Source organism: Stenella coeruleoalba (genome assembly GCF_951394435.1).
Source record: "Stenella coeruleoalba genome assembly, chromosome: 4".
NCBI lineage: Eukaryota > Metazoa > Chordata > Mammalia > Artiodactyla > Delphinidae > Stenella > Stenella coeruleoalba.
In genome coordinates, this window is record NC_137149.1 from 124922186 (window position 1) to 124948477 (window position 26292).

At 41.8% G+C, this 26292-nt stretch overlaps 1 protein-coding gene across 1 annotated transcript in view; it reads left to right on the top strand.

Moving 5' to 3' along the window:
• Positions 1-25779, top strand: part of SLC10A7 (solute carrier family 10 member 7) — a 248309-nt gene extending 222530 nt beyond the window's left edge. Inside the window, exons 11-12 of the mRNA XM_079919492.1 lie at positions 21005-21150; positions 23595-25779. Of these exons, the coding sequence (XP_079775618.1) occupies positions 21005-21150; positions 23595-23624 (176 nt within the window). The 3' untranslated portion in view covers positions 23625-25779. The remainder of the gene's footprint in view (positions 1-21004; positions 21151-23594) is intronic.
• Positions 25780-26292: the final 513 nt, after the last annotated feature.

Consider the following 26292-nt stretch of genomic DNA (forward strand, 5'->3'; position numbering starts at 1 on the left):
TCAGCGGCCATGGCTCACGGGCCTAGCTGCACCGCGGCATGTGGGATCCTCCCGGACTGGGGCAAGAACCCGTGTCCCCTGCATCGGCAGGTGGACTCTCAACCACTGCGCCACCAGGGAAGCCCCTATGGTTCTATTTTTATTTTTTTGACTTTTTTAACATCTTTATTGGAGTATAATTGCTTTACAATGGTATGTTAGTTTCTGCTTTATAACAAAGTGAATCAGCTATACATATACATATATCCCCATATCTCCTCCCTCTTGCATCTCCCTCCTATCCTTGCTATCCCACCCCTCTAGGTGGTCACAAAACACCGAGCTGATCTCCCTGTGCTACGCAGCTGCTTCCCCTAGCTATCTATTTTACATTTGGTAGTATACATATATGTGTCAATGCTACTCTCTCACTTCGTCCCAGCTTACCCTTCCCCCTCCCCGTGTCCTCAAGTTCATTCTCTGCATCTTCATCTTTATTCCTGTCCTGCCCTTAGGTTCTTCAGAACCCTTTTTTTTTTTTCTAGATTCCATATATATGTGTTAGCATACAGTATTTGTTTTTCTCTTTCTGACTTACTTCACTCTGTATGACAGACTCTGCGTCCATTCACCTCACTACAAATAACTCACTTTCGTTACTTTTTATGGTTGAGTAGTATTCCATTGTATATATGTGCCACATCTTCTTTATCCATTCATCTGTTGCTTCCATGTCCTGGCTATTGTAAATAGTGCTGCAATGAACATTGTGGTACATAACTCTTTTTCAATTATGGTTTTCTCAGGGTATATGCCCAGTAGTGGGATTGCTGGGTCATCTGGTAGTTCTAATTTTAGTTTTTTAAGGAACCTCCATACTGTTCTCCATAGTGGCTCTATCAATTTACATTCCCACCCACAGTGCAAGAGGGTTCCCTTTTCTCCACACCCTCTACAGCATTTGTTCTTTGTAGATTTTTTGAGGATGGCCATTCTGACTGGTGTGAGATGATACCTCATTGTAGTTTTGATTTGCATTTCTCTAATGATTAGTGATGTTGAGCATTCTTTCATGTGTTTGTTGGCAATCTGTATATCTTCTTTGGAGAAATGTCTGTTTAGGTCTTCTGCCCATTTTTGGATGGGTTGCTTCTTTTTATGATATTGAGCTGCATGAGCTGCATGTAAATTTTGGGGATTAATCCTTTGTCAGTTGCTTCATTTGAAAATGTTTTCTCCGATTCTGAGGGTTATCTTTTCGTCTTATGTTTTCCTTTGCTGTGCAAAAGCTTTCAAGTTTCATTAGGTCCCATTTGTTTATTTTTTATTTTATTTCCATGGGTCAAAAAAGGATCTTGCTGTGATTTCTGTCATAGAGTGTTCTGCCTGTGTTTTCCTCTAAGAGTTTTATAGTGTCTGGCCTTACATTTAGGTCTTTAATCCATTTTGAATTTATTTTTGTGCATGATGTTAGGGAGTGTTCTAATTTCATCCTTTTACATGTAGCTATCCAGTTTTCCCAGCACCGCTTATTGAAGAGGCTGTCTTTTCTCCATTATATATTCTTGCCTCCTTTATTAAAAATAAGGTGACCATATGGGCATAGGTTTATCTCTGGGCTTTTTATCCTGTTATATTGATCTATAGTTCTGTTTTGGAGCCAGTACCATACTGTCTTGATTGCTGTAGCTTTGTAGTATAGTCTGAAGTCAGGGAGTCTGATTCGTCTAGCTCTGTTTTTCTTTCTCAAGATTGCTTTGGCTATTTGGGTCTTTTGTGTTTCCATACAAATTGTGAAATTTTTTGTTCTGGTTCTGTAAAAAATGCCATTGGTAGTTTGATAGGGATTGCATTTAATCTGTAGATTGCTTTGAGTAGTAGAGTCATATTCACAATGTTGATTCTTCCAATCCAAGAACATGGTATATCTCTCCATCTATGTGTATCATCTTTAATTTCTTTCATCAGTGTCTTATAGTTTTCTGCATACAGGTCTTTTGTCTCCTTAGGTAGGTTTATTTCTAGGTATTTTATTCCTTTTTGTTGCAATGGTAAATGGGAGTATTTCCTTAATTTCTCTTTCAGATTTTTCATCTTTAGTGTATAGGAATGCAAGAGATTTCTGTGCATTAATTTTGTATCCTGCTACTTTACCAAATTCATTGATTAGCTCTAGGAGTTTTCTGATAGCATCTTTAGGATTCTCTACGTATAGTATCATGTCATCTGCAAACAGTGACAGCTTTACTTCTTCTTATCTGATTTGGATTCCTTTCATTTCTTTTTCTTCTCTGATTGCTGTGGCTAAAACTTCCAAAACTATGTTGAATAATAGTGGTGAGAGTGGACAACCTTGTCTTCTTCCTGATCTTAGAGGAAATGGTTTCAGTTTTTCACCATTGAGAACAATGCTGGCTGTGAGTTTGTCATATATGGCCTTTATTATGTTGAGGTAAGTTCCCTCTATGCCTACTTTCTGGAGGGTTTTTATCATAAATGGGTGTTGAATTTTGTCAGATCTTTTTCTGCATCTATTGAGATGATCATATGGTTTTTATCTTTCAGTTTCTTAATATCGTTTAGCATATTGATTGATTTGCATATACTGAAGACTCCTTGCATTGCTGGGATAAACCCCACTTGAGCATGGTGTATGATCCTTTTAATGTGCTGTTGGATTCTGTTTGCTAGTATTTTGTTGAGGATTTTTGCCTCTATGTTCATCAGTGATATTGGCCTGTAGTTTTCTTTCTTTGTGACATCTTTGTCTGGTTTTGGTATCAGGGTGATGGTGGCCTCATAGAATGAGTTTGGGAGTATTCCTCCCTGTGCTATATTTTGGAAGAGCTTGAGAAGGATAGGTGTTAACTCTTCTCTCAATGTTTTATAGAATTCACCTGTGAAGCCATCGGGTCCTGGGCTTTTGTTTGTTGGAAGATTTTTAATGACAGTCTCAATTTCAGTGCTTGTGATTGGGCTGTTTATATTTTCTATTTCTTCCTGGTTCAGTCTTGGAAGGTTGTGCTTTTCTAAGAATTTGTCCATTTCTTCCAGGTTGTCCATTTTATTGGCATATAGTTGCGTGTAGTAATCTCTCATGATCCTTTATATTTCTGCAGTGTCTGTTGTTACTTTCCCTATTTCATTTCTAATTCCATTGATTTGAGTTTTCTCCCTTTTTTTCTTGAAGAGTCTGGCTAATGGTTTATCAATTTTGTTTATCTTCTCAAAGAACCAGCTTTTAGTTTTATTGATCTTTGCTATAGTTTCCTTCCTTTCTTTTTCATTTATTTCTGATCTGATCTTTATGATTTCTTTCCTTCTGCTAACTTTGGGGTTTTTTTGTTTTTCTTTCTCTAATTGCTTTAGGTGTAAGGTTAGGTTGTTTATTTGAGATGTTTGTTGTTTCTTGAGGGAGGAGTGTATTGCTATAAAATTCCCTCTTAGAACTGGTTTTGCTGCATCCCATAGGTTTTGAGTCATCGTGTTTTCATTGTCATTTGTTTCTAGGTATTGTTTGATTTCCTCTTTGATTTCTTCAGTGATCTCTTGGTTATTTAGTAGTGTACTGTTTAGCCTCCATGTGTCTGTATTTTTTTTACAGATATTTTCCTGTAATTGATATCTAGTCTCATAGCGTTGTGGTCAGAAAAGATACTTGATACAATTTCAATTTTCTTAAATTTACCAAGGCTTGATTTGTGACCCAAGATATGATCTATCCTGGAGAATGTTCCATGAGCACTTGAGAAGAAAGTGTATTCTGTTAGTTTGGGATGGAATGTCCTATAAATATCAATTAAGTCCATCTTTTTTAATGTATCATTTAAAGCTTGTGTTTCCTTATTTATTTTCATTTTGGATGATCTGTCCATTGGTGAAAGTGGGGTGTTAGAGTCCCCTACTATGATTGTGTTCCTATCGATTTCCCCTTTTATGGCTGTTAGCATTTGCCTTATGTATTGAGGTGCTCCTATGTTGGGTGCAAAAAGATTTACAATTGTTACATCTTCTTGTATTGATTCCCTTGATCATTATGTAGTATCCTTCTTTGTCTCTTTAATAGGCTTTGTTTTAAAGTCTATTTTGTCTGATATGAGAATTGCTACTCCAGCTTTCTTTTGATTTTCATTTGCATGGAATATCTTTTTCCATCCCCTCACTTTCAGTCTGTATGTGTCCCTAGGTCTGAAGTGGGTCTCTTGTAGACAACATATATACGGGTCTTGTTTCTGTATCCATTCAGCCAGTCTATGTCTTTTGGTTGGAGCATTTAAACCATTTACATTTAAGGTAGTTATCGATATGTATGTTCCTATTACCATTTTCTTAATTGTTTGGGGTTTGTTATTGTAGGTCTTTTCCTTCTCTTGTGTTTCCTGCCTGGAGAAATTCCTTTAGCATTTGTCGTAAAGCTGGTTTAGTGGTGCTAAATTCTCTTAGCTTTTGCTCGCTTATAAAGGTTTTAATTTCTCCATCGAATCTGAATGAGATCCTTGCTGGGTAGAGTACTCTTGGTTGTAGGTTTTTCCCTTTCATCACTTTAAATATGTTCTGCCACTCCCTTCTGGCTTGCAGAGTTTCTATGGAAAGATCAGCTGTTAACCTTATGGGGATTCCCTTGTGTGTTATTTGTTTTTTTTCCCTTGCTGCTTTTAATATTTTTCCTTTGTATTTAATTTTTGATAGTTTGATTAATATGTGTGTTGGTGTTTCTCCTTGGTTTTATCCTGTATGGGACTCTGTGCTTCCTGGACTTGATTGACTATTTCCTTTCCCATATTAGGGAAGTTTTCAACTATAATCTGTTCAAATGTTTTCTCAGTTCCTTTCTTTTACTCTTCTTCTTCTGGGACCCCTATAATTCACATGTTGGTGTGTTTAATGTTGTCCCAGAGGTCTCTGAGACTATCCTAAATTCTTTTCATACTTTTTTCTTTATTCTGCTCTGTGCTAGTTATTTCTACTATTTTATCTTCTAGGTCACTTATCCATTCTTCTGCCTCAGTTATTCTAATATTGATTCCTTCTAGAGAATTTTTAATTTCATTTATTGTGTTTTTCATCATTGTTTGTTTCCTCTTTAGTTCTTCTTGTTCCTTGTTAAATGTTTCTTGTATTTTCTCCATTCTATTTCCAAGATTTTGGATCATGTTTACTATCATTACTCTGAATTCTTTTTCAGGTAGACTGTCTATTTCTCTTCTTTTGTTAGGTCTGGTGGGTTTTTATCTTGCTCCTTCATCTGCTGTGGGTTTCTCTGTCTTCTCAGTTTACTTAACTTACTGTGTTTGGGGTCTCTTTTTCGCAGGCTGCAGGTTCATAATTCCTGTTGTTTTTGGTGGCTGCCCCCAGTGGCTAAGGTTGGTTCAGTGGGTTGTGTAGGCTTCCTGGTGGAGGAGACTAGTGCCTGTGTTGTGGAGAATGAGGCTGGATCTTATCTTTCTGGTGGGCAGGACTGCATCCAGTGGTGTGTTTTGGGGTGTCTGTGACCTTATTATGATTTTAGGCAGCCTCTCTGCTAATGGGTGAGGTTGTGTTCCTGTCTTGCTATTTGTTTGGCATAGGGTGTCCGGCACAGCACTGTAGCTTGCTGGTCGTTGAGTGGAGCTGCGTCTTAGCATTGAGATGGAGATCTTGGCAGAGCTTTTGCCATTTGATATTATGTGGGGCTAGGAGGTCTCTGGTGGACCAATGTCCTGAACTTGCCTTTCCCACCTCAGAGGCACAGGCCTGACACCCAGCCAGAGCACCAAGACCCTGTCAGCCACACGGCTCAGAAGATAAGGGAGAAAAAAAGAAAGAAAGAAAAAGTAAAATAAAATAAAGTCATTAAAAAATAAAAAAAGTATTAAATATAACAAAAATTTAAACTAATTTTAAAAAAAGAAGGAAAGAAGAGAGCAACCAAACCAAAAAACAAATCCACCGATGATAACAAGTGCTAAAAACTATACTAAAAAACGGACAGGCAGAAACCTAGGACGAATGGTAGAAGCAAAGCTATACAGACAAAATCACACAAAGTCCACCGCCTCAGTTTTGGGATGATTTGTTGTCTATTCAGGTATTCCACAGATGCAGGTACATCAAGTTGATTGTGGAGATTTAATCCACTGCTCCTGAGGCTGCTGGGAGAGATTTCCCTTTCTCTTCTTTGTTCGCACAGCTCCCGGGGTTCATCTTTGGATTTGGACCCTCCTCTCCGTGTAGGTAGCCTGAGGTTGTCTGTTCTTCGCTCAGACAGGACGGGGTTAAAGGAGCCGCTGATTCGGGGGCTCTGGCTCACTCAGGCCGTGGTGAGGGAGGGGTACGGATGCAGGGCGAGCCTGCGGTGGCAGAGGCCGGTGTGACGTTGCACCGGCCTAAGGCGCGCCGTGCGTTCTCCCGGGGAAGTTGTCCCTGAATCCCGGGACCCTGGCAGTGGCGGGCTGCACAGGATCCGGGAGCGGAGGTGTGGAGAGTGACCTGTGCTCGCACACAGGCTTCTTGGTGGCGGCAGCAGCAGCCTTACCGTCTCAGGCCCGTCTCTGGTGTCTGCGCTGTTAGCCGCGGCTCGCGCCTGTCTCTGGAGCTCCTTTAAGCAGCGCTCTTAATCCCTCGCGCACCAGGCAACAAAGAGGGAAGAAAAAGCCTCTTGCCTCTTCGGCAGATCCATACTTTTTCCCGGACTCCCTCCTGGCTAGCCGTGGCACACTAACCCCCTGCAGGCTGTGTTCACGCTGCCAACCCCAGTCCTCTCCCTGCGCTCCGATCGAAGCCCGAGGCTCAACTCCCAGCCCCGCCCGCCCCAGCGGGTGAGCAGACAAGCCTCTCGGCCTCGTGAGTGCCGTTCGGCCCTGATCTTCGGTGCGGGAATCTTTGCCCTCCGCACCCCTGTGGCTGCGCTCTCCTCCGCTTTGCCCTCCGCACCCCTGTGGCTGTGCTCTCCTCCGCGGCGCCGAAGCTTCCCCCTCCGCCACCATAAGTCTCCGCCCGCGAAGGGGCTTCCTAGTGTGTGGAAAACCTTTCCTCCTTCACAGCTCCCTCCCACTGGTGCGGGTCCCGTCCCTATCCTTTTGTCTCTGTTTTTTATTTTTTCTTTTGCCCTACCCAGGTACGTGGGGAGTTTCTTGCCTTTTGGGAGGTCTGAGGTCTTCTGCCAGCGTTCAGTAGGTGTTCTGTAGGAGTTGTTCCACGTGTAGATGTATTTCTGATGTATTTGTGGGGAGGAAGGTGATCTCCACATCTTACTCCTCCGCCATCTTGAAGGTCTCCGAGTCAGCCTTTTAAAAGAGAGATGGATTTATGGGTAAATAACTCTAGTTTCTAATCCCCAAATGAAAACATCCTTGTTCTTCTGTGTCAGAAGATATATCTTCTGAGGTTTAAGTTTATCATAAACATGGTACCATCAAGAAGAAAATTAGCACCAGAGGGTGATTAGTGGCCATGTTGACAAAACAGAAAGTGTATGTGCATTTGGGTCACAGTTTACTCCCATTTACAACTTAACTACAATTTGGACACCTTCCAGAAGTTCCTCTGTCCATTGTTAAGAACATTATCAATGCAAAATCTTAGGGAAAACTAAGTTTAGGGTGTTGGAAGCTGTGGCAGAATCAGTGAAAGTGCATGTCATACTCATCAGCCTCTCATTGGCTCACACTTAAAAAGTTCCAAGTGTTTTTCTTCATTTATATAAAAACACATCTTTTAAAAAATCTGTGAAACTAGACAAGGCTTTCCAGAGCCAGTCAGATGGGGCCAGCCCTGTGTTGGTGACGATGTTTAATCTATTCTGATGCCTTTGTGTTATTTTTGTCATATGAAACTCTCTATTTTTGAGGTTTCACATCCTGTGATTGCGAACATTAGGCAGATTATTCTCTTTAGAAGACAAATGACTCTTCCTTCGCAGCCCAGAGAAGGAAAATGCTAAGCTCACTCTACTTCCTTCCCACCTGTCTCTGTAATATGGTGACCCCTCCCGGAAGCCACCATGGGCATCTGAATGAAGCCTCCATGGCTCAGCTCTTCAATGCATTCTTGAATTCCCCATCTGTTAATTACTCCTACAGTGCTGTCAGATAGGTGAGGATGTACCTAATCTTCCGAGGCTGAGAACTTCGATTGGTAGAGTTAAATGTTTCATTGTCAGCATGTGGTGAGCCAGTTCAGGACATTCATTAAACATCTTTTCCAATCAGAACGTACCTGTTTCAAAACAGAAGTAACACCAGCTGCTCATTTGGGTCTTTTCTTGCATCTTTATGCAAGTTTTATTACGTAAAACTTTCAGCAAAGGGGTAGGGTTACAGCCCAGGTGACTGAAGGCTAAACCACCATCTTTCATTTTCTGAATGGGCTGACAATGGTCAGAAAATGGTCATCGACCAACTTTTATTCAAAGTGAGTAAAAGCTGGTCATATGAGCTCCTCTGTCGAAAGGAATACCTCTCTTCTTTGCAGACCTTTCCTGTGTAAATATTTTATTTCTTACGTTCTATATTCTATTCCTTTTCACCCTCCATTATTCTGTGTTAATATCATCAAGCATCTCTTTTTCTCTCGGGTTCCAGGCACTCTGACAAATCACCATTGGAGGCAGTAATGTGGTAGAGGGCCCAGAACCAGAGCCAGTCTGTCTGTGTTCACATCTACACGCTGTTGCTCACTGTGCGTGGCCTTGGGGAGATTTTTATTCTTCCGCTGCCTCAGTTTTCTCATCTGAAAAATGGGGAGAATAACGGTAGCCTTTACTCACATTGTAGACATAAGGAGTGAATGAGCTAATGTTGGCTCACTCTCAGAATAGTGCCTGACCCATAGTAAGCCCTGTGTAATGATTTTCCACAATCTGTATTCCACCTACCAACATACCGATGAGAGCCAGAAAGGTCCATGAACTCCAGATATGGCTTCTGAAGTCCTGCCTGAGGTGGGATGACCGAAAGACTACAACATGAACACTGCTCTTTTTTTCCTAAAACTCTCAATTACTGGAAAGATTGTTCCTTCTGTTAGTAATGGCCTCGGACTTCTAGTTTATACCCTTATATTTGTTCATTTTCCTGCTCTTCCAGGCCTAACTCTGCCTTTTAGATAAAGGGAGATGTATTTTTATATATTATTATAGTCTGTATTTTATAATATATAAAAATGTTGTTTTTGAATTCTGGTTTTGAAATATGAAGGAAGGATAAATCTCTTAGGAAAGTTTTACATAAACATCGATTTAGCATAGCTAAATAGCTCCTGACTACACCGAAAAGAAATGGAGCTGTGAGTCTTCCTAACCGTGGAGGGGAGGGTGGCAGGAGAGCCCCATCGGACCTCAGAGGGGATGTCTGAGTCCAACATGTGAAGTGCATTTCTGACACCTCCTGTGTGGACTTCCACGTGTCCCTTTCCCTCTCATAGGCCATCTACAGAGATAACCATGGGAGGTTTTTCAGGCCTCAGAGGTTGGAAATTAAAATTCCATTTATACTTACCTGTGAAACTGGTATAAGATTGTCTTGTTTTTCTGCCGGAGGTCTAGCCAAGGGGGTTGGTTGTTAGCCATCCCTGAGCTGCTGCTATTGCCTTTATGTTCAGCGATTTAGAAATGCCCTAGTGTATGTGGGTTCCCTGAACCCATCACTGGGACACTGAGAAAACTAAAGAGTTCTTATTTGCATATATTATTTAGTTGTGCATCATTTTGGATGACTCCTTCTACAAAAAGGACAAGAATCTTTCCTTCTGTGTCTCATAAAGCAACAATAGAGGTTCTGATGGTGGAGTCACATCAAAGATAATATGGCGGGCTTCCCTGGTGGCGCAGTGGTTAAGAATCCGCCTGCCAATGCAGGGGACACGGGTTCGAGCCCTGGTCTGGGAAGATCCCACATGCTGCGGAGCAACTAAGCCCGCGTGCCACAACTACTGAGCCTGAGCTCTAGAGCCCACGAGCCACAACTACTGAAGCCCGTGCACCTAGAGCCCGTGCTCCGCAACAAGAGAAGCCACTGAAATGAGAAGCCTGTGCACCGCAACGAAGAGTAGCCCCCGCTCGCCGCAACTAGAGAAAGCCCGTGCGCAGCAACAAAGACCCAAGGCAGCCAAAAATAAAATAAATAAATTTAAAAAAAAGATAATATAGCAGTTTTCCATTACAGATGGAACGACACGAAAAGAACAGGGAAGCAAATAAAATGTAAATCACTGGCAAGGGTAAGGCAGCCCAATCTGTGTATTAAAATACCTTGGAGAATTTGAGCAAAAGACTAGTCATTTAGATGGGAGTGAATGAGAGCAGGTCACATGATCCGTGACATCCTGTCCACCTTCCTAAGGGAATCTGCAGGAAGTAGACTCGCCAGCCTTTGGAACATTGCAGAATGGGTTTCAGGGGAAGTCCTAGAATAGCCAGCATTACGAGCAGTAATTCTGGGGGCTGTGCAGACGTACCACCTGCTCCAACAGGCCACATGTTAGTGGCCCTCTCTCTGAAGGACAGCATGCCAAGCCATACCCGTCAACCTGGAAGTAGGTGGCCTTTCTTTGTACCCACTCTAAAAGAGAGACAAAAATTAGAATAACCCAAATGTTCACTGCATCCATTTTGCCTAACAGCTTTGCAGTGCTGCATTTCCTCACCTCCCTGTGCCATGATTCTGTGGTTGGGTGGAATTTGCTCTTCACCTAGCTTTGGCATGGTACTCTCCATCTTCTCTCCCTAGTCAATAAGAGCATAAGTTCCATGAAGGCGGGGTTGGGGGAGGGGTATCGGTTTACCCACTTATTCACTGCACCTAGAATGGTATCTGAAGACTTACTACTTACCAGACATTGTGTATTGTTTCATTTACGGTTTATTAAGGAAAAAAAAACCCTACAGAGTAGGTACATTTTACAGATGTGAAAACAGAGGTTCAATCACTTGCCTAACCAAAGTAACACAGCTGGTAAGTGGTAAGCATGGGATTCCAACCCGGGGCTCTCTGCGTCTTGTATCAGGCTTCGTAACAGCTACCTGTACTGCCTTGTGTAGGCTACTGGACATAATAAATTATAAATTGCTGCATGAAGCGACAGCTATATTACTGAAAATTAGCTTGCTTTAGGAAAATCCTAACTGAAAGCCTTTTCTAAACAAATTCCAAAACTGTTGGTGTACCTTATCATGGCACCATTTTGTGTCCTAGAAAAGGCATATAAGTACCCCTTTGTGTGGTAACTGAGATAAACCAGCGCCAGTGAGTTTGACTTTCTGTGACTATTTGTCTCTGAAGAGAAAGTGTGTGTGTGCGTGTGTGTGTGCACACGCGCGTGCGCACGTGGGGTCAGAAGGGGACCCAGACTGGCATTTAGTGATGCCTGAAAAGAGTGGCTGTGTTCCTCTACTAGCGGCTGCCTCTGCAATTACATTATGATTGGGGAGACCATCTATCCCAGTGACTCTTAAAGGCAAATGTGGGCTTTTGAACTGAGAGATGCACTAAGAAGGAAGAGATAGAATTCAAATAACCATGTGTAAGATGTTTGGAGAGTAAAATTATGGATGTTTCTAACTAAGAACAAACTAAACAAAAGTGGGAACTCTCCATGACGACTGAAGAGCTAAGCAGCTCGATGCCAGGTTTGCCAGCAGCTCTCTCCAGAACTCACTGGAACATCCGAGAAAGAATTTAAATGGAAAACAAGTCATGTGAATTCAGGCGAATGAACCTTTGAAAGACAGGAAAGGATCCAGGTGACTGGCGTATACTGTCTCTTAGCGAAGTGGGAAAGTAAGTGACATATTCAAGTTCAAAAACACAAAGGGTGTTTTTCAATATATTTCCTTTCCTACTCCACTATTCAATACTCATTTCAAAGTTTGGTTTCCACGGTCAGACCAGTTTCTTTCCTTCCTGCCATAATGAATATATTTTTCTCCTATGGAATACAACCCTCTCCCAGAGGGGTGTGCGAAGGATTTTTTTTTTTTTTTTGGCGGTATGCGGGCCTCTCACTGTTGTGGCCTCTCCCGTTGCGGAGCACAGGCTCTGGACGCGCAGGCTCAGCGGCCATGGCTCACGGGCCCAGCTGCTCCGCGGCATGTGGGATCTTCCCAGACTGGGGCACGAACCCATGTCCCCTGCATCAGCAGGCGGACTCTCAACCACTGCGCCACCAGGGAAGCCCTTATTCTCTTTTTAGTCCAGTAAAGCAACTAGTATTTGTTCTTGTCCTGTCTTTTTTGATGGGAAACATTGCTTTAGCACCTATTCTTCAATAATTAATCATTCATATATTGAGTACCAGTCCTGTGCTTAAACACTGCAGGAGATTAAAAGAAAAATATAAGGCTTTGCCTATTTTCAGGGGCAAACAAAACCTACACAAAAGAAAATAATGGCAACATAAGCAAATGCTAAATTATGGAGTGCAGCTAGGAAGAGAGGCTTCATTCTTCAAAAGAGGAAGAAATCGGTAGGGAGGCCACCTTCACCATGGAGAAAAAATGTAAAGCTGAGCCCAAAACAATCCCTAGGATTTAGTCACCCAGAGGGAAAGGACAAGATTGAGGCAGGGGCTCAGCTCTTACAAAGACAAGAAAGTTCTAGGCCTGAGCCAGTGACAGCAATTGGCAACTGAGAGTTTGGTTTAATGGAGTTAACATAGGTTAGTGATTAAAAGTAAATAGACTGTGGTCTAATTCTGCCTCTACCACCTACCAGATGTGTGATGTTAGGCAAGTCACATAACTGCTCTACCCCTCAGTTGCCTCATGTTTCAGTGGGGAAATTGCCACCTACTTCTTAGGGCTGTTTTAAGGATTAAGTGAGATAATGCAGGAAAAGCACTTGGCAGGCAGGAAGCACTTACAAAATGGCGGTAGTTGCCATCGTTCTTTACTGACGTCGAAGGGGTAGAGGATTTGATGAATGGGCACTGGAAAGTCATTGTAATTCTTGAGCAGGGTATTGCCTTTAATTAATGTGGGTTTTAGGAAGATTAATCTGGCTGTGGTTTGTAGGATTGATGAAGGGAAGAGTCTGAAGACAGGGGGTTATGTCAGGAGGCTGAAAGAGTCATTTGGCTTTATTTTATGAGGAACCAAATTAGGAAGGTGGCAGTGAAAACTGAGGGGGAAGGACAGTGCTCGATAGAGGAAAGAACCTCCAGAACTTGCTGACTTGATCTACAAATAGAAAGACAAATGGTGATCCCCAAACTCTGAGTTGTAGCAACTTGGTAAGCATGCACCAGGCCGGCACTCACTCTGGATGAAGGAAAGCCGAGGTGACTGGGGCAAGTGCTACAGAAAGTGGGCCCCAGGAAGGCAGGGGCCTTGTCTGTGTTATTTTCCTTATATCCTCAGCACCGGGAACAGTGAATCACATACAGCAGAGGCCCAGAAAGTATTTTTTGAATGAATGAGTAGATGGTGAGAGCATCGTGCTCCTACAAGTAAACTCTGAACAACGATATAAAGTAGATGGTGTTCCTATTGTGAGCAATAGAGCGGCCTTCCGTGAGAGGTATGTGAAGGTCCATATTTAATCGAGGAAGAAAAATGTCTGTTTCTCAAGGAAAAATTTAAAAACCGTCCATCCAATAGAAACTAGTAACTGTTGAAACTTGATACAAAGGGAATTTTCTAATTCAGAGAACATAAAATAAACATTTAAAATAGGGGGGGAAACCCCCACTTGTTCTGGTACGTATTATTTTATCCTTTCCATCCTGGGTGCAGGATAAAAGAAACCCCTTATTTGCTTGTTAGAAGAAGAAAGCTCTCACTTGAAGTTCTTAGTTGGCAGATGTCAGTTGAAAGCTCTGCTTATGGAATATGCCGCAGTGTCAAAGTCTGTTGGATAATTTTAGACGAATGTGTCATGTGTGACATGGAAATATGGCATGCCATACATTAGTGATTTCCCAAGTGTTTGGAGCAGGTAGTAATGTGCTGGGGAAGTGCTCTTTATCTCTCCACACAGTGTACTTGTAGAGCAGTGGGGAAATGCTTCTGGTGGAAATTACTTTAGTCAGAAAAGGAATCCATTTACAATATGCGCCTTCTAACATCTTTCAGACAATGCATTGTATTAAAGAGGCATTTTTTGATTAATGTTTTATAAACATTTTTCAGCATGACAGCTTAAAGTCCCCGTAAAATTGTAAATGTGCGCATGGTGTTCACTTCCATAAAGTCAAACGCCGTCTCATAAAGTCTAGTCGGATCCTGTCAACCATGGTGACACAGAATCAGTACCTGGGAGCATTAAAATTAATTTGCTTCATTTATGTTACCGCAGTGATCGCAAGATGAAAAGAGTCCTATATTTAAATTTTACTTGAAAAAGAAAACTCTTTTGAGTAAGTTTGTTTGGTTTTTTGAAATTATTGCCCTTTTTTCCTCCCTAGTTAATGAATGGAGTGAAAATGGAGTGATAGTCTGCACAGTAACTTTATGATGGGGTCTGGAAAAGCACAAGTCCGATCCTTCAGTGCTCTTCCTCTGAGCACTAAGATACTCAGAGATGAAGACAAAACAGTCACTGACCCTAAGAAGCTAACAGCTTAGTGAGGGAAACACACACACACACACACACACACACACACACACACACACACACATGAAGCAAGCAGCGATAATAAATGCAGCAAACGCTAGGCTGGAACATGCCCCAGTTGGGTAAGGCTAGAGCAGAAAGGAGCCTTGGGACATCAAGGATGGCTTCCCAAAGGAGGTGAGTTAGGAACTGCAGACTAAGGAATCGGGCAGGTCAAGAAGTGGGTGGCGGGCATCCTGGGCAAAAGGAGCTCACATGCAAAGACCGAGAGGTGAGACTTCTAGAGCCTAGAGCGTGGGCATGGGCACGGGTTGAGGAGAGGAGGGGAGGAAGGGGCACCACACTCTTCATGGCTGGAGCACAGAGAGCCCAGGGGAGCGTGGTGAGACGGAGAGAGATTTTGTACTCAGCCTGGTTGCAGACTGGAAAATACCCTGCAGAGGACAAGCCTGAAGGCAGAGAGATGGGTTTGGGGCGAGGGTTGGGGGGCGGGTGAGGGCTGCCCGAGCCCTGAAGGAAGGTCACGGGGAGGCAGTGGGAGTGGTCACAGAGGGGCCGGTGAGTTACCTGAGTGAGAGTCGTGTCACATGCCTCGCCCTTTAGTTAATCTGTGAAGTGAGTGCTAATTGAATGAACGATTGAGTGAATTGTTGAAAGGGTGGGTGAAGAGGATGAAAGGGTGGTGCATCACATGGGCTTCTGGAAAAAGACATACCGATGCTCTCTGATTTGACTTGAAGGTCAAGTTTTGCCAAATTCGTGGCCAGGTGACAGAAATCGCAGTGTGGTGAGCGCAGTGGCCCTCACAGTTCCAGGACTCTCTCTATTTCATTTCCAGTGTTCGTCCTGATAGAGCTGGAAACGTGGCAAAGATGCCCTAGAACAGAGATCGTAAACTCGCCGCTTCCAAACATCGCCAGGGTGGACTGGACCACTCGGAGGTGGAATCGTAGAATAGTTACCTCCCCCTCCACCCCCCACTTCTCCCAACTTCTCTTCCTACTCTGACCCTCGAGAAAATGAAAATGCAGAGGGTGGAAGCTGCCAGGAGGGCGGATGGGGAGAAACTGAAGAAAAGCAGGGGAAAGACTGAGATATAAAGAAGAGACTGCGAAGGAACTAATAATTGAAAAGGAAAGTGGATAATTGAATGATCGAGAAGTAAGGTAGAGTTTCAGACAGAGGGAACAGAAAGGTTCCCAAAACAAATAGCTTGACGTGAATCGCTGGAGTCCCCCTCCCCTCATCCGGGGATTAGCCGGTGGTGAATCCACCCTGAGAGAATGACAAGCAAAGACGCAGCAAAGGGACCTGGCCCTAATCTCCGGAAGCTAAGTTTTTCTCTCTGATGTGATTTTCAATCATATTTTTAACATTAGTCACTGAGAGTGGTGGTGATAGGAAATCTGATTAACAATTAACAAGAAGGTATTGCAGGCATACAAAGTGATGAAGAGAAATCCCTACTTCATTCGACAGATGTCTACAGCAGCGGCCAGTCATGCGGGAGCCCTCTCTTTTCCAGGCGAAGTGGATGACTGGGCTGCGAAGCCAAGTGAGAGAGGGCCCGTGTGTCCAGGGTGAGGCAGGCAAACACGCCACGCCATCAACATAGGGCACTAAAACAGTGTGGGAAAGCGGGGAGGGGACAGTGAGGAAATGAAGGAGTAATAAGTGCAGGAAGTAGCCGGAGCTGGGGGAACAAAGGAAGAAGTTGGGTTCTCAGAACCTAGAAGTCTGGAGAGGAAACAGGGGTCAGACCTTCAAGGAGGGGCACAGTGGGCTAGCCGCTGGGGCCGAACCCCAGGCCTCGGCGCCTTCTCCAGCCTTCCTCTAGTGTCCAGGGGGCCGCCTGCTGACAAGGAGGAGTGATGTTTGCAGAGTCCCAGCCCGGTCTGTACAGAAGAGTGTGTTCAAAGATGAGACGGAAGAGCTGAAGAACCAGCCCAGGACCAGAAGAGAACTTCATACAAAGTGATAGCAGGGTCCACAGAAGGTAGAAGTTCACCTGTACACTGGAAGTTTCTTGAAGGCAGTGTCAGTCTGGGGTTCCCTTGCCACTATTGGGGTAGGCCTGGCGGTTACTGAGCTCCTGGCTGCTGTGAAATCACAGGAATACCCCAGCGTGGGTAGCAGGGGAGTGTGAGGTCTGCTGCCCCCGGAAGTGCTGCTGGGAGGGGCCCAAGGGGAGCGAGTTCTGAAAGGACTTCTGGACTAGAAAGCTCTTTGCATCCCAGGCCCTCTTCTGCTTCATGGAGCTGCCATGCCTGTGGCATCTTGAACTGAAGACCTCGGAGGCCTTGACCCTTACCTGACACAGAGAACTGGAAACCCAGGTGGCCTGGATTGCAGTAAAGACTCCACCACTTGGGAAAGTTTTCTAACCACTAATGAGGCGTTTCAGTCTCCTCATTAGTAAAATGGTGCAAACAATAGGTTTCATCAACCACCGAGAGTTGTTGTCTGTTCATATGGGAGAGCCCTTGACAGCACCTGGCCTCAAGTAAGTACTCACTGCATACGAACCATTATTATCACTATTACTACTATCTTTTCATCACACTACAGTGAATTGATGTCGCTTCCATTAAGATACCTTGTGAACTTTCGTATTGGAGCAGCAGCCCTGTGACCATATCTGTGGGCTTGCTTGAGCTGGCTGAAGAACGACCCAGAGCCTGCCTGAACTTAGCCAAGAAAGTGTAACTCAGGTGATTTAGCCCAGCGGCCATCGTCCTTGAATTTGGGGTCAGAAACCCCTGCTCTGACCATTTTTTAGAGACACATACCTCCATATTTCTATCATTTGCTCCCTTTAGCCCCACTATTACTCCACGCCACCCCCCAACTCCTTCACATCATCCTTTTGGGCCAAATAACCTTTCCTGAAAACAGGAGTAGTGTATGTTCAGGTCTTCTTCATTTCTCATTGTAACTTTCTGGGACTATAATTTTTTTTTTTTTTTTTTAGATTTTATTCATTTTATTTTATTTTTTTATTTATTTATTTTTTTGGCTGCGTTGGGTCTTTGTTGTTGCGTGTGGGCTTTAGTTGTGGCGAATGGGGGCTACTCTTTGTTGCGGTGTGCAGGCTTCTTATTGTGGTAGCTTCTCTTGTTTCAGAGCACAGGCTCAAGGCGCGTGGGTTTCAGTAGTTGTGACACGCAGGCTCAGTAGTTGTGGCGCACAGGCTCTAGAGCGCAGGCTCAGTAGTTGTGGCACACGGGCTTAGTTGTTCTGCAGCACGTGGGATCTTCCCGGACCAGGGCTTGAACCCGTGTCCCCTGCATTGGCAGGTGGGTTCTTAACCACTGCGCCACCAGGGAAGCCCTCTGGGATTACAATATTAAATGCTGCTTTTCAGTATCTAACACTGATCTAATTCAAATCCAATAAGTGGATTAAGCATATTACTTTTAAAAAGAAAACTCCTTTGTTCTTTATATTAGTGAGAAGACAGAAGCTGTGCAAAAATCTAAATGCATATGCTTGAAGCTTTGAGAGAGACTTTGTTTGGGAAGAGTTAAGTGTTTGCAGTTTATGGCAATGATATGTGAGGCTATGAAAAAGAAAGCAGCCATGAAATACATTTTTGCATAAAGGTTTGAAGTTTATTAGAAGGTAAAAATAATTGAAAAAGCAGAGCTTTCCTCACCAGGCTATCATAAAACATTATTTATGTACCATCATTGTGTGTATTTAGGAGCCTGGGTCCTTTTCAGTGGTTGTTCTCAAAGAAACAAAAAGAAAGCTAAGCTGTTAAAGCTATTCAGTTGAAAAACTGATGTACATACACAGCCGTACTGACAACTGGACCACATTAAAGCAATTGGTGATAATAGTCAAATCACCAGTGTCTGAATTCTGTTACAGAAGCTTAATAGTTACATATGTTAGGCAGCTGCTTACAAAATATGCACACCTTGCCCTGGATATAACAGAGCGGTAGACTCAGAAGTAGTATTCATTTACCTGAGTTCCGTTACAGCCTTCACTGTGGGGTTTAATCATTCAGCACAGATTTTAGAATTCATCTGCCGTATACAGTACTGCTTAAAGCGCTTCGAGATTCTTGGCCAAAAGAGAATGTGCAAAAGCCTTTAGTAATGTCTATCTGGCTAAAGTACCCTCCGACTTATAGCCATATATACCATACTTTATCTTACCATATACTTTCAGCCCCAAAGTGAACTTGGGGGCTGTGAAATGGTGCCAGGCAGGCTTCCCTAAAGACTAACAGAGTGTTTCACCACTAAGCAAGAAAAGATCCTTTTTTTGTGTGTGTGTTATAGTTGCTTTACAGTGTTGTGCAGAAAAGATCCATTTTTAACCTCTACCTTACTAGTATGCCTCAGCCTTCTCGAAGAAACTCTATCCCGAAATCCGAAAGAGAAATTAAGGAAACTATCCAATTTACCATTGCAATAAAAAGAATAAAATACCTAGGAATAAACCTTCCTAGGGAGACAAAAGACCTGTATGCAGAAAACTATAAGACACTGATGAAAGAAATTAAAGATGATACCAACAGATGGAGAGATATACCATGTTCTTGGATTGGAAGAATCAATATTGTGAAAATGACTGTACTACCCAAAGCAATCTGCAGATTCAATGCAATCCCTATCAAATGACCAATGGCATTTTATATGGAATGAGAACAAAAAGTCTTGAAATTTGTATGGAGACACAAAAGACCCCAAATAGCCAAAGAAGCCTTGAGGGAAAAAAACGGAGCTGGAGGAATCAGACTCCCTGACTTCAGACTATACTACAAAGCTACAGTAATCAAGACAATATGGTACTGGCAGAAAACCAGAAACATAGATCAATGGAACAAGATAGAAAACCCAGAGATAAACCCACGCACCTATGGTCAACTAATCTATGACAAAGGAGGCAAGGATATACAATGGAGAAAAGACAGTCTCTTCAATAAGTGGTGCTGGGAAAACTGGACAGCTACATGTAAAAGAATGAAATGAGAACACTCCCTAACACCATGCACAAAAATAAACTCAAAATGGGTTTGAGACCTAAATGTAAGACCAGACACTATAAAACTCTTAGAGGAAAACATAAGAAGAACACTCTTTGACATAAATCACAGCCAGATCTTTTTTGATCGACCTCCTAGAGTAATGAAAATAAAAACAAAAATAAACAAATGGGACCTAATGAAACTTAAAAGCTTTTGCACAGCGAAGGAAAGCATAAACAAGACGAAAAGACAACCCTCAGAATGGGAGAAAATATTTGCACACGAATCAATGGACAAAGGATTAATCTCCAAAATATATAAACAACTCATGCAGCTCAATATCAAAAAACAAACAACCCAACCCAAAAATGGGCAGAAAACCTAAACAGACATGTCTCCAAAGAAGACATACAGATGGCCAAGAGGCACATGAAAAGCTGCTCAACATCACTAATTATTAGAGAAATGCAAATCAAAACTACATGAGGTATCACCTCACACCAGTTAGAATGGGCATCATCAGAAAATCTACAAACAACAAATGCTGGAGAGGGTGTGGAGAAAAGGGAACCCTCTTGCACTGTTGGTGGGAATGTAAATTGATACAGCCACTATGGAGAGCAGTACGGAGGTTCCCTAAAAAACTAAAAATAGAATTGCCATATGATCCAGCAATCCCACTACTGGGCATATACCCTGTGAAAACCATAATTCAAAAAGACACATGCACCCCAGTGTTCATTGCAGCACTATTTACAATAGCCAGGTCATGGAAGCAACCTAAATGCCCATCAGCAGATGAATGGATAAAGAAGATGTGGCACATATATACAATGGAATATTACTCAGCCATAAAAAGCAACAAAACTGGGTCATTTGTAGAGACGTGGATGCATCTAGAGACTGTCATACACAGTGAAGTAAGTCAGAAAGAGAAAAACAAATATCGTATATTAATGCATATCTGTGGAACCTAGAAAAATGGTACAGATGAACCAGTTTACAGGGCAGAAATTGAGACACGGATGTAGAGAACAAGCGTATGGACACCAAGGGGGGAAAGCGGCGGGGGTGGGTGGGTGGTGGTGTGATGAATTGGGCGATTGGGATTGACATGTATACACTGATGTGTCTAAAATTGATGACTAATAAGGACCTGCTATATAAAAAAATAAATTAAATAAAATTTAAAAATTAAAAAAAAAGAAACTCTATTCCCCACTCTCGTCTCTCCTCTCCTTGTTAGACAGGCTGCTAACTTGCAGTGAGAGTTACTGGTGCCCTTGAACCGACCACCTTTTCAGTTTTAATCTGTTCTAGATAGAGCTTGGAGGTTTACACAGTGAAAGGAAGATGGAAAGATTTGGTGAGTCGTTCCAGACCTTCCCTTTTCAGTTCTGTGAATATACACAAGGGAAAGGCGGTGCAATCCGAAGTCCAGTTTTAATGGCGTATGTCTTTAGTTTGATGACAGACTGAATTTGCCTCTAGGTTTTCTGTCTTCTTTGTTCATCAGGGATTCCAATGCTGAAGATCGTGTTTGCAGGCCATGAGTACCTCTCTTTAATATCCGTCCCCTTGCTGATCTACCACCCGGTGCAGATCCTTCTGGGAAGTGTGTTGGTGCCAACAATAAGGTCTTGGATGGTGTCCAGGCAGAAGGTGAGACTCTAGAAGAATCTTATTTGGATCCAAGTCACGTTGAAATGCTATTTCTGAACCTTAGCTGTTCATATGCCTTAACTTTTGCACATATAACCTTGTTCTCAAGTACACATTCTCTTAACTAAATACGGTAATAATGACGCATTAATCCAATTCAATTTGAACAAGAGGATTGAGGGCTAATTGTTCTATATTGTTATAACAGCACGATGATACCTAAAAGGTAGTTTTTAAAAGCCCTTTTTAATTTGCTCCTATCGAAGGGCATATTGCAGTGGATTAAAGTTTCAGTAAATATACTCAAAATATATGTGCCCCTCTGCTCGGGTGCCCACCATCTTTGCCCACCTGATCATTTGTATGTGTCCTGACTTCACATGCCTTTCTAAATATGATAGCACCTGGATTTATCCAGAGCGTCTACTTTAGTTTTAATTTTCCAGACACATAATAACTTCTTTGTACTATGCGTTTGGGAATTAAAAAATAAAATTTCAGTAGCAAAGGAGGCCACACAAGGACATCAGTTTCACCACACGTGGCTCAGAAGTCGTGTTACTTATTTGATATTTGTGGATTTGATTTTCTAAATTATCAGCCAAAATAAAATAAACAGAGTGACTCATACAAAATTCAGAGGCAGCACATACCACGGAAGTGCCCGTAGAGCTGGCTTCTTCCTTCTTCCTAGTGGCTCAGACTTCGCAAGACTTCTTTCGCCTGCTCACAAGGTGGCAAGGAGATAGCCAGTGACAGAGCACTGTGTGTCATGTTCTTAGTGTCCTGAAAATGGGACCGCCCCACTACAGCCTGTTAAGCTCTGTGTTATGCTAAGCACGTGCCAGCCTTTACCAGGTTCGGAGTGTGGGCCCTTGAGCCATCCTGCCAGCTCTGCCACCTTACCCCCGTGTGACCCTGGCCATGTTACTTCACGTCTGTGCACCTCAGTCTCTGCCACACTAAGACTCATGATAACATCTACTCTTTAGAGTTGTGGAGGATTACGTGGCAGGTATTTGACAAAAGCTATCTGATATAATCTCTGTTATCATCACTGATGTTCCTTATTTTCTACAACACTGTAGCAGGCTCTGCTATCCCCATTGAACACATAGGAACTAGGCCCAGAGAGTTGAGCAACTTGCCCAGGGTTGTGGGGGTGGGTTTACTCAGTGCTAGACTTAGGACTTGAACCCTGGTCTATGTGTCCCCCAAAATCTTTCCCCTACACCACAACGATGCTCCAAACAGAATACAAGATTGCTTTTGTTTAATTTTTGGTACTGAAGTACAGTTAATTTACAATGTTGCATTAGTTTCAAGTGTACAGCAAAGTGATTGTTATATATGTAAGAATATATATAAGAATAAAAATATATAGGAATATATATATATTCTTTTTCAGATTCTTTTCCATTATAGGTTATTACAAGATATTGAGTATAGTTCCCTGTGCTGTACAGTAGGTCCTTGTTGTTTATCCATTTTATATATAGGAGTGTGTATATGTTAATCCCAGACTCTCCTAATTTATCTCTCCCCCCCCACCCCCAAGATTGCTTTTAGAAGGAGAGCCCTAGGTCCCCAGAATCCTGCCTGAGAAGGTAGCCCTCCAGCACCTTCCCTCCTCTTGTAATTGAACAAAATGTTAGCAAACACCATTCTGTGCTGGGGACCACTCCAGTCTGGGGTCTTCCCACTCAGAATTGGTACAGGAGCAGTTTAGTAATTCTCTTTCTTTTACTATTTATCCCCTTTGAAAACTTCATTTGTATATATGCTCGTGTTTAACAATGTGTATATGCATGATAGACCAGAATTTATACATATAAATTTTGACAAAGAATGAAGAAAATTATTTGAAAATCCTAATACTCCATCAATAATACACAGTCATAGTGAACAGCAAATTAATCAGAATGAAGTTTTCTTCTAAATGTTTAAAAGCTCTAGGATTTATCCTGCAGAGTAACAGAAGCATTTCCAAAAGGGAGACTAAACTGGACGCTGTTCATTTTTCCCTTCACACAGAAACCACTCCAAACCAGGGGGCCACTGGCTAATGTAGAATAATCCAGAAGGCTTAGAATATTTAGCCATTCCCACCTGGCCACAAAAACAAAGTGTCCATCGTAAGGGTATCCTTGAGTGTCTCCTCTGCTTTACAGACAATACTGACTGAGACCCACAGGCACCATCTAACGCACAGCAGACGGGATGAATAGCCATGCCGGGCGTGGGGGAGGTGCCAGATTCTGCAGGCCAGTGAGGTGGGCGGGTGAATTTATTTGGATCCAGGGGTTTGGATCCTGGGTTATATAATGCTATCTAGGCGGACCTCTTTTTCCTTCTCGTAGCATAAATTATCTGGTGTTAATTGATGCTCTCACGTTGCTTGTGGATACCGTCCAACTCTGATGTCATGTTTTCCTTTCTCGTAGGGAGTGAAGTTGACAAGGCCAACGGTATAAGGAAGGAGGTGGTCTTTCCACAGCGATGTATATACGTACAGGGTTGTACATACAAACAGTTCTGAAGACATGTATTTGTGAACGTTGCTTCAATGCATATTTTATTTTTTTACACAAAAAAATATAACTGTTTAAGTGCCTTAAAATGGATTTGACGAGAGCGTTATTTCCAAAACCTACTTTGTTGGTTACTGCCAGGGGTGGTTCAGTATTTTGGAGTTGTTCTTTGTTTTTTTTTTCCTAACACAGGAAACAGTCATCATAAGTGACAAAAAGCAAACACGTTTTCATCGTACCACCTTCTGTGCAATACAGCTCTCTACTAGCTACTGTACTATTTGGAATGAGGTCACACCATCAGGAAAATGCTCTTCTCATGACAGTGAAAATTTCCAAAGTCTTATTCACGGATACTTTGATTTCCCTTGTGATTCTTTTTTTCTGCAACTGTGACATGCCTCTTCCTTATCAACTCAGCAGGGGTCATAGATTGAATAGATGCTGAAAAGCATAAGTCATCTGCATTTCTTGACATCAGTTTTTAAGACATTCCTTCAAATAGTTTCCACTCAGAAATTCCTCAGTTCCATTACAAGAGATTGTGGTGTTCTATGTCTTAAATTTATTATAAGCTGCTTCAAAGAAAGGGCCTGATGTTTGAGTTATGAGTCAAAGTACGTGCAGTTTTCAGATAAACTGCAGGATTTGGGTTTCAGGATTCTTAAAATTATATTTCAAATGTTTTTCGTTTTTCTTCCATTATTTCTTTCTTACCTGTTTTCCAGCACACTTGCAAACTCATAACAACCAAATGTGAGACCCAAAAACGTTACAATTAGTTCGAGAGCAGCAACAATTAATGATGGATTATTTCACATTCCACAATGGAGACCAAAATGTGTTTCCTGTTACACAGATGTGCTGGGCACAAATTTCCTCTTTTAGCCAGAAGCAGCCTGTTACATCTTTAAATTAAGCACACTTAAGGCATTTGAGACAAGTTATTAATGAGAATTTCCTTGGCAGATTTGACAAATGTGTGCAACATTTAAAAAAAAATTAAATCACATTGCTCTTACAAATAAATGAAAATATAAAGGTCATAGAGGCAAACAAATGTTACCTATACACATTCTGTCTAGAGAGATGGAAAGAAAAATAGACACAGAAGATGCAAAACCATTCGTCAACCAAAATATTAAGTAAAATTAGCTCCCAGTTGGGCATCAGCCTGCCATAGAGTATCCAATATTTGCTTCTACTGTGTCTGGAAGAGCTTTCACGACCCAAATAGAGAAAAAAGCAATGTATAGAAATAAGGGAACACTTTTTCTGTTTCCTGCACACCATTCTGTCACATCCTCTCTACGTGTCTTTTCGTGATTTGACAGGTGATATTGACATCATGAGTCACACCGTATCTTCAGCAGCTGTTTTGTTGTTTTATCAACAACAAAAAATCATTCCTTAGAAACTCACCATGTTTACCGGTATGGTAAATTTACATTGTTGTTACTACCAGCTCTCACCTTGTGTTACTTCTGACTCATTTCAATGTCACTGAACCTCATAAATTTCATAAGAGTTAGCCTGGGTGTGAGTTTTAAGGCTAATGCCAGACCCTGCAAAAAGCTATGCTAAATAGGCTGTTGGGCAAGAATTCCTATTGTCAAGAATTTCACTTGTGTCTAAAACTACAGTAATTCTGCTTGATACTTTTGATGCTTACATATGGAGCACAGAAAGGTTTTCATGTTTTGTTCCCGCAAGCTTCGTTGAATTTCAGAGTGAATGGAATTGTCTGTCTGACCTATCATAAAAATCTTCTCCCTAGCATTAGAATACTGATTTTTTTCCCCCAACTTATCTACCTCTATTATCTTAACACCTATAGTAGGTGTGACTATGGGATAAAATTCAACTGAAAATGATATAACATTTTACCTTTTGCTTTAAAAAAAACTGTGTTCTTTTTTCACATAATCTTCTTTCCGTAGTGAATTTTGGTGGCTTTATTGATGTGTATACCTATTTCTTTTTTTACACAAATGCTGGGCATATTTTTCCATAAAGGACAAAAAAATAAAATCAAAATCTATTTTTAATTCATGATTATTGGGGTTTAATTATTCATATCTTAAAATATGTTGTTATATCTATGCACTATCTCTTTTATGCATTTGTTTTGTCTGAATGTATTTATGAAAGAAATACGTTAGATTATATTTATGTTTGCTTGTTTTTCCACCTGGAGTTTTGTTAATGGTTGTTATGAAATTTGATTTTTTAAATGGATGAGAATGTTCATCTTTTCATGTGCTCTTTTCTAAGTTTTAAAATTTTGTGGGTTCTTCCTTTTATTCTTCCCTCTTCTGGTTAAAACTAACACACCCCTGGCTAATGTTCAGTGTTTGTTTATGCTAAATACCAAATTTTTTCAAAAGGATCGGTAAAGTAATGAAATGGATTATTTATGATGAATGGAAGATGGACATAATTCTATGATTAAACAAAGATGTTTCAGAAATCACAAGAGAACCTGCGGCTTATTTTTAACCTGATTTCAGATATACACTCATAATGCCTTCCAAGTATCTGTAGATTTCTTTTAATTCATTCCAATCCTCTTATACTATTTGTGGTTAGCTGGACATAAGTTTCATAGGCT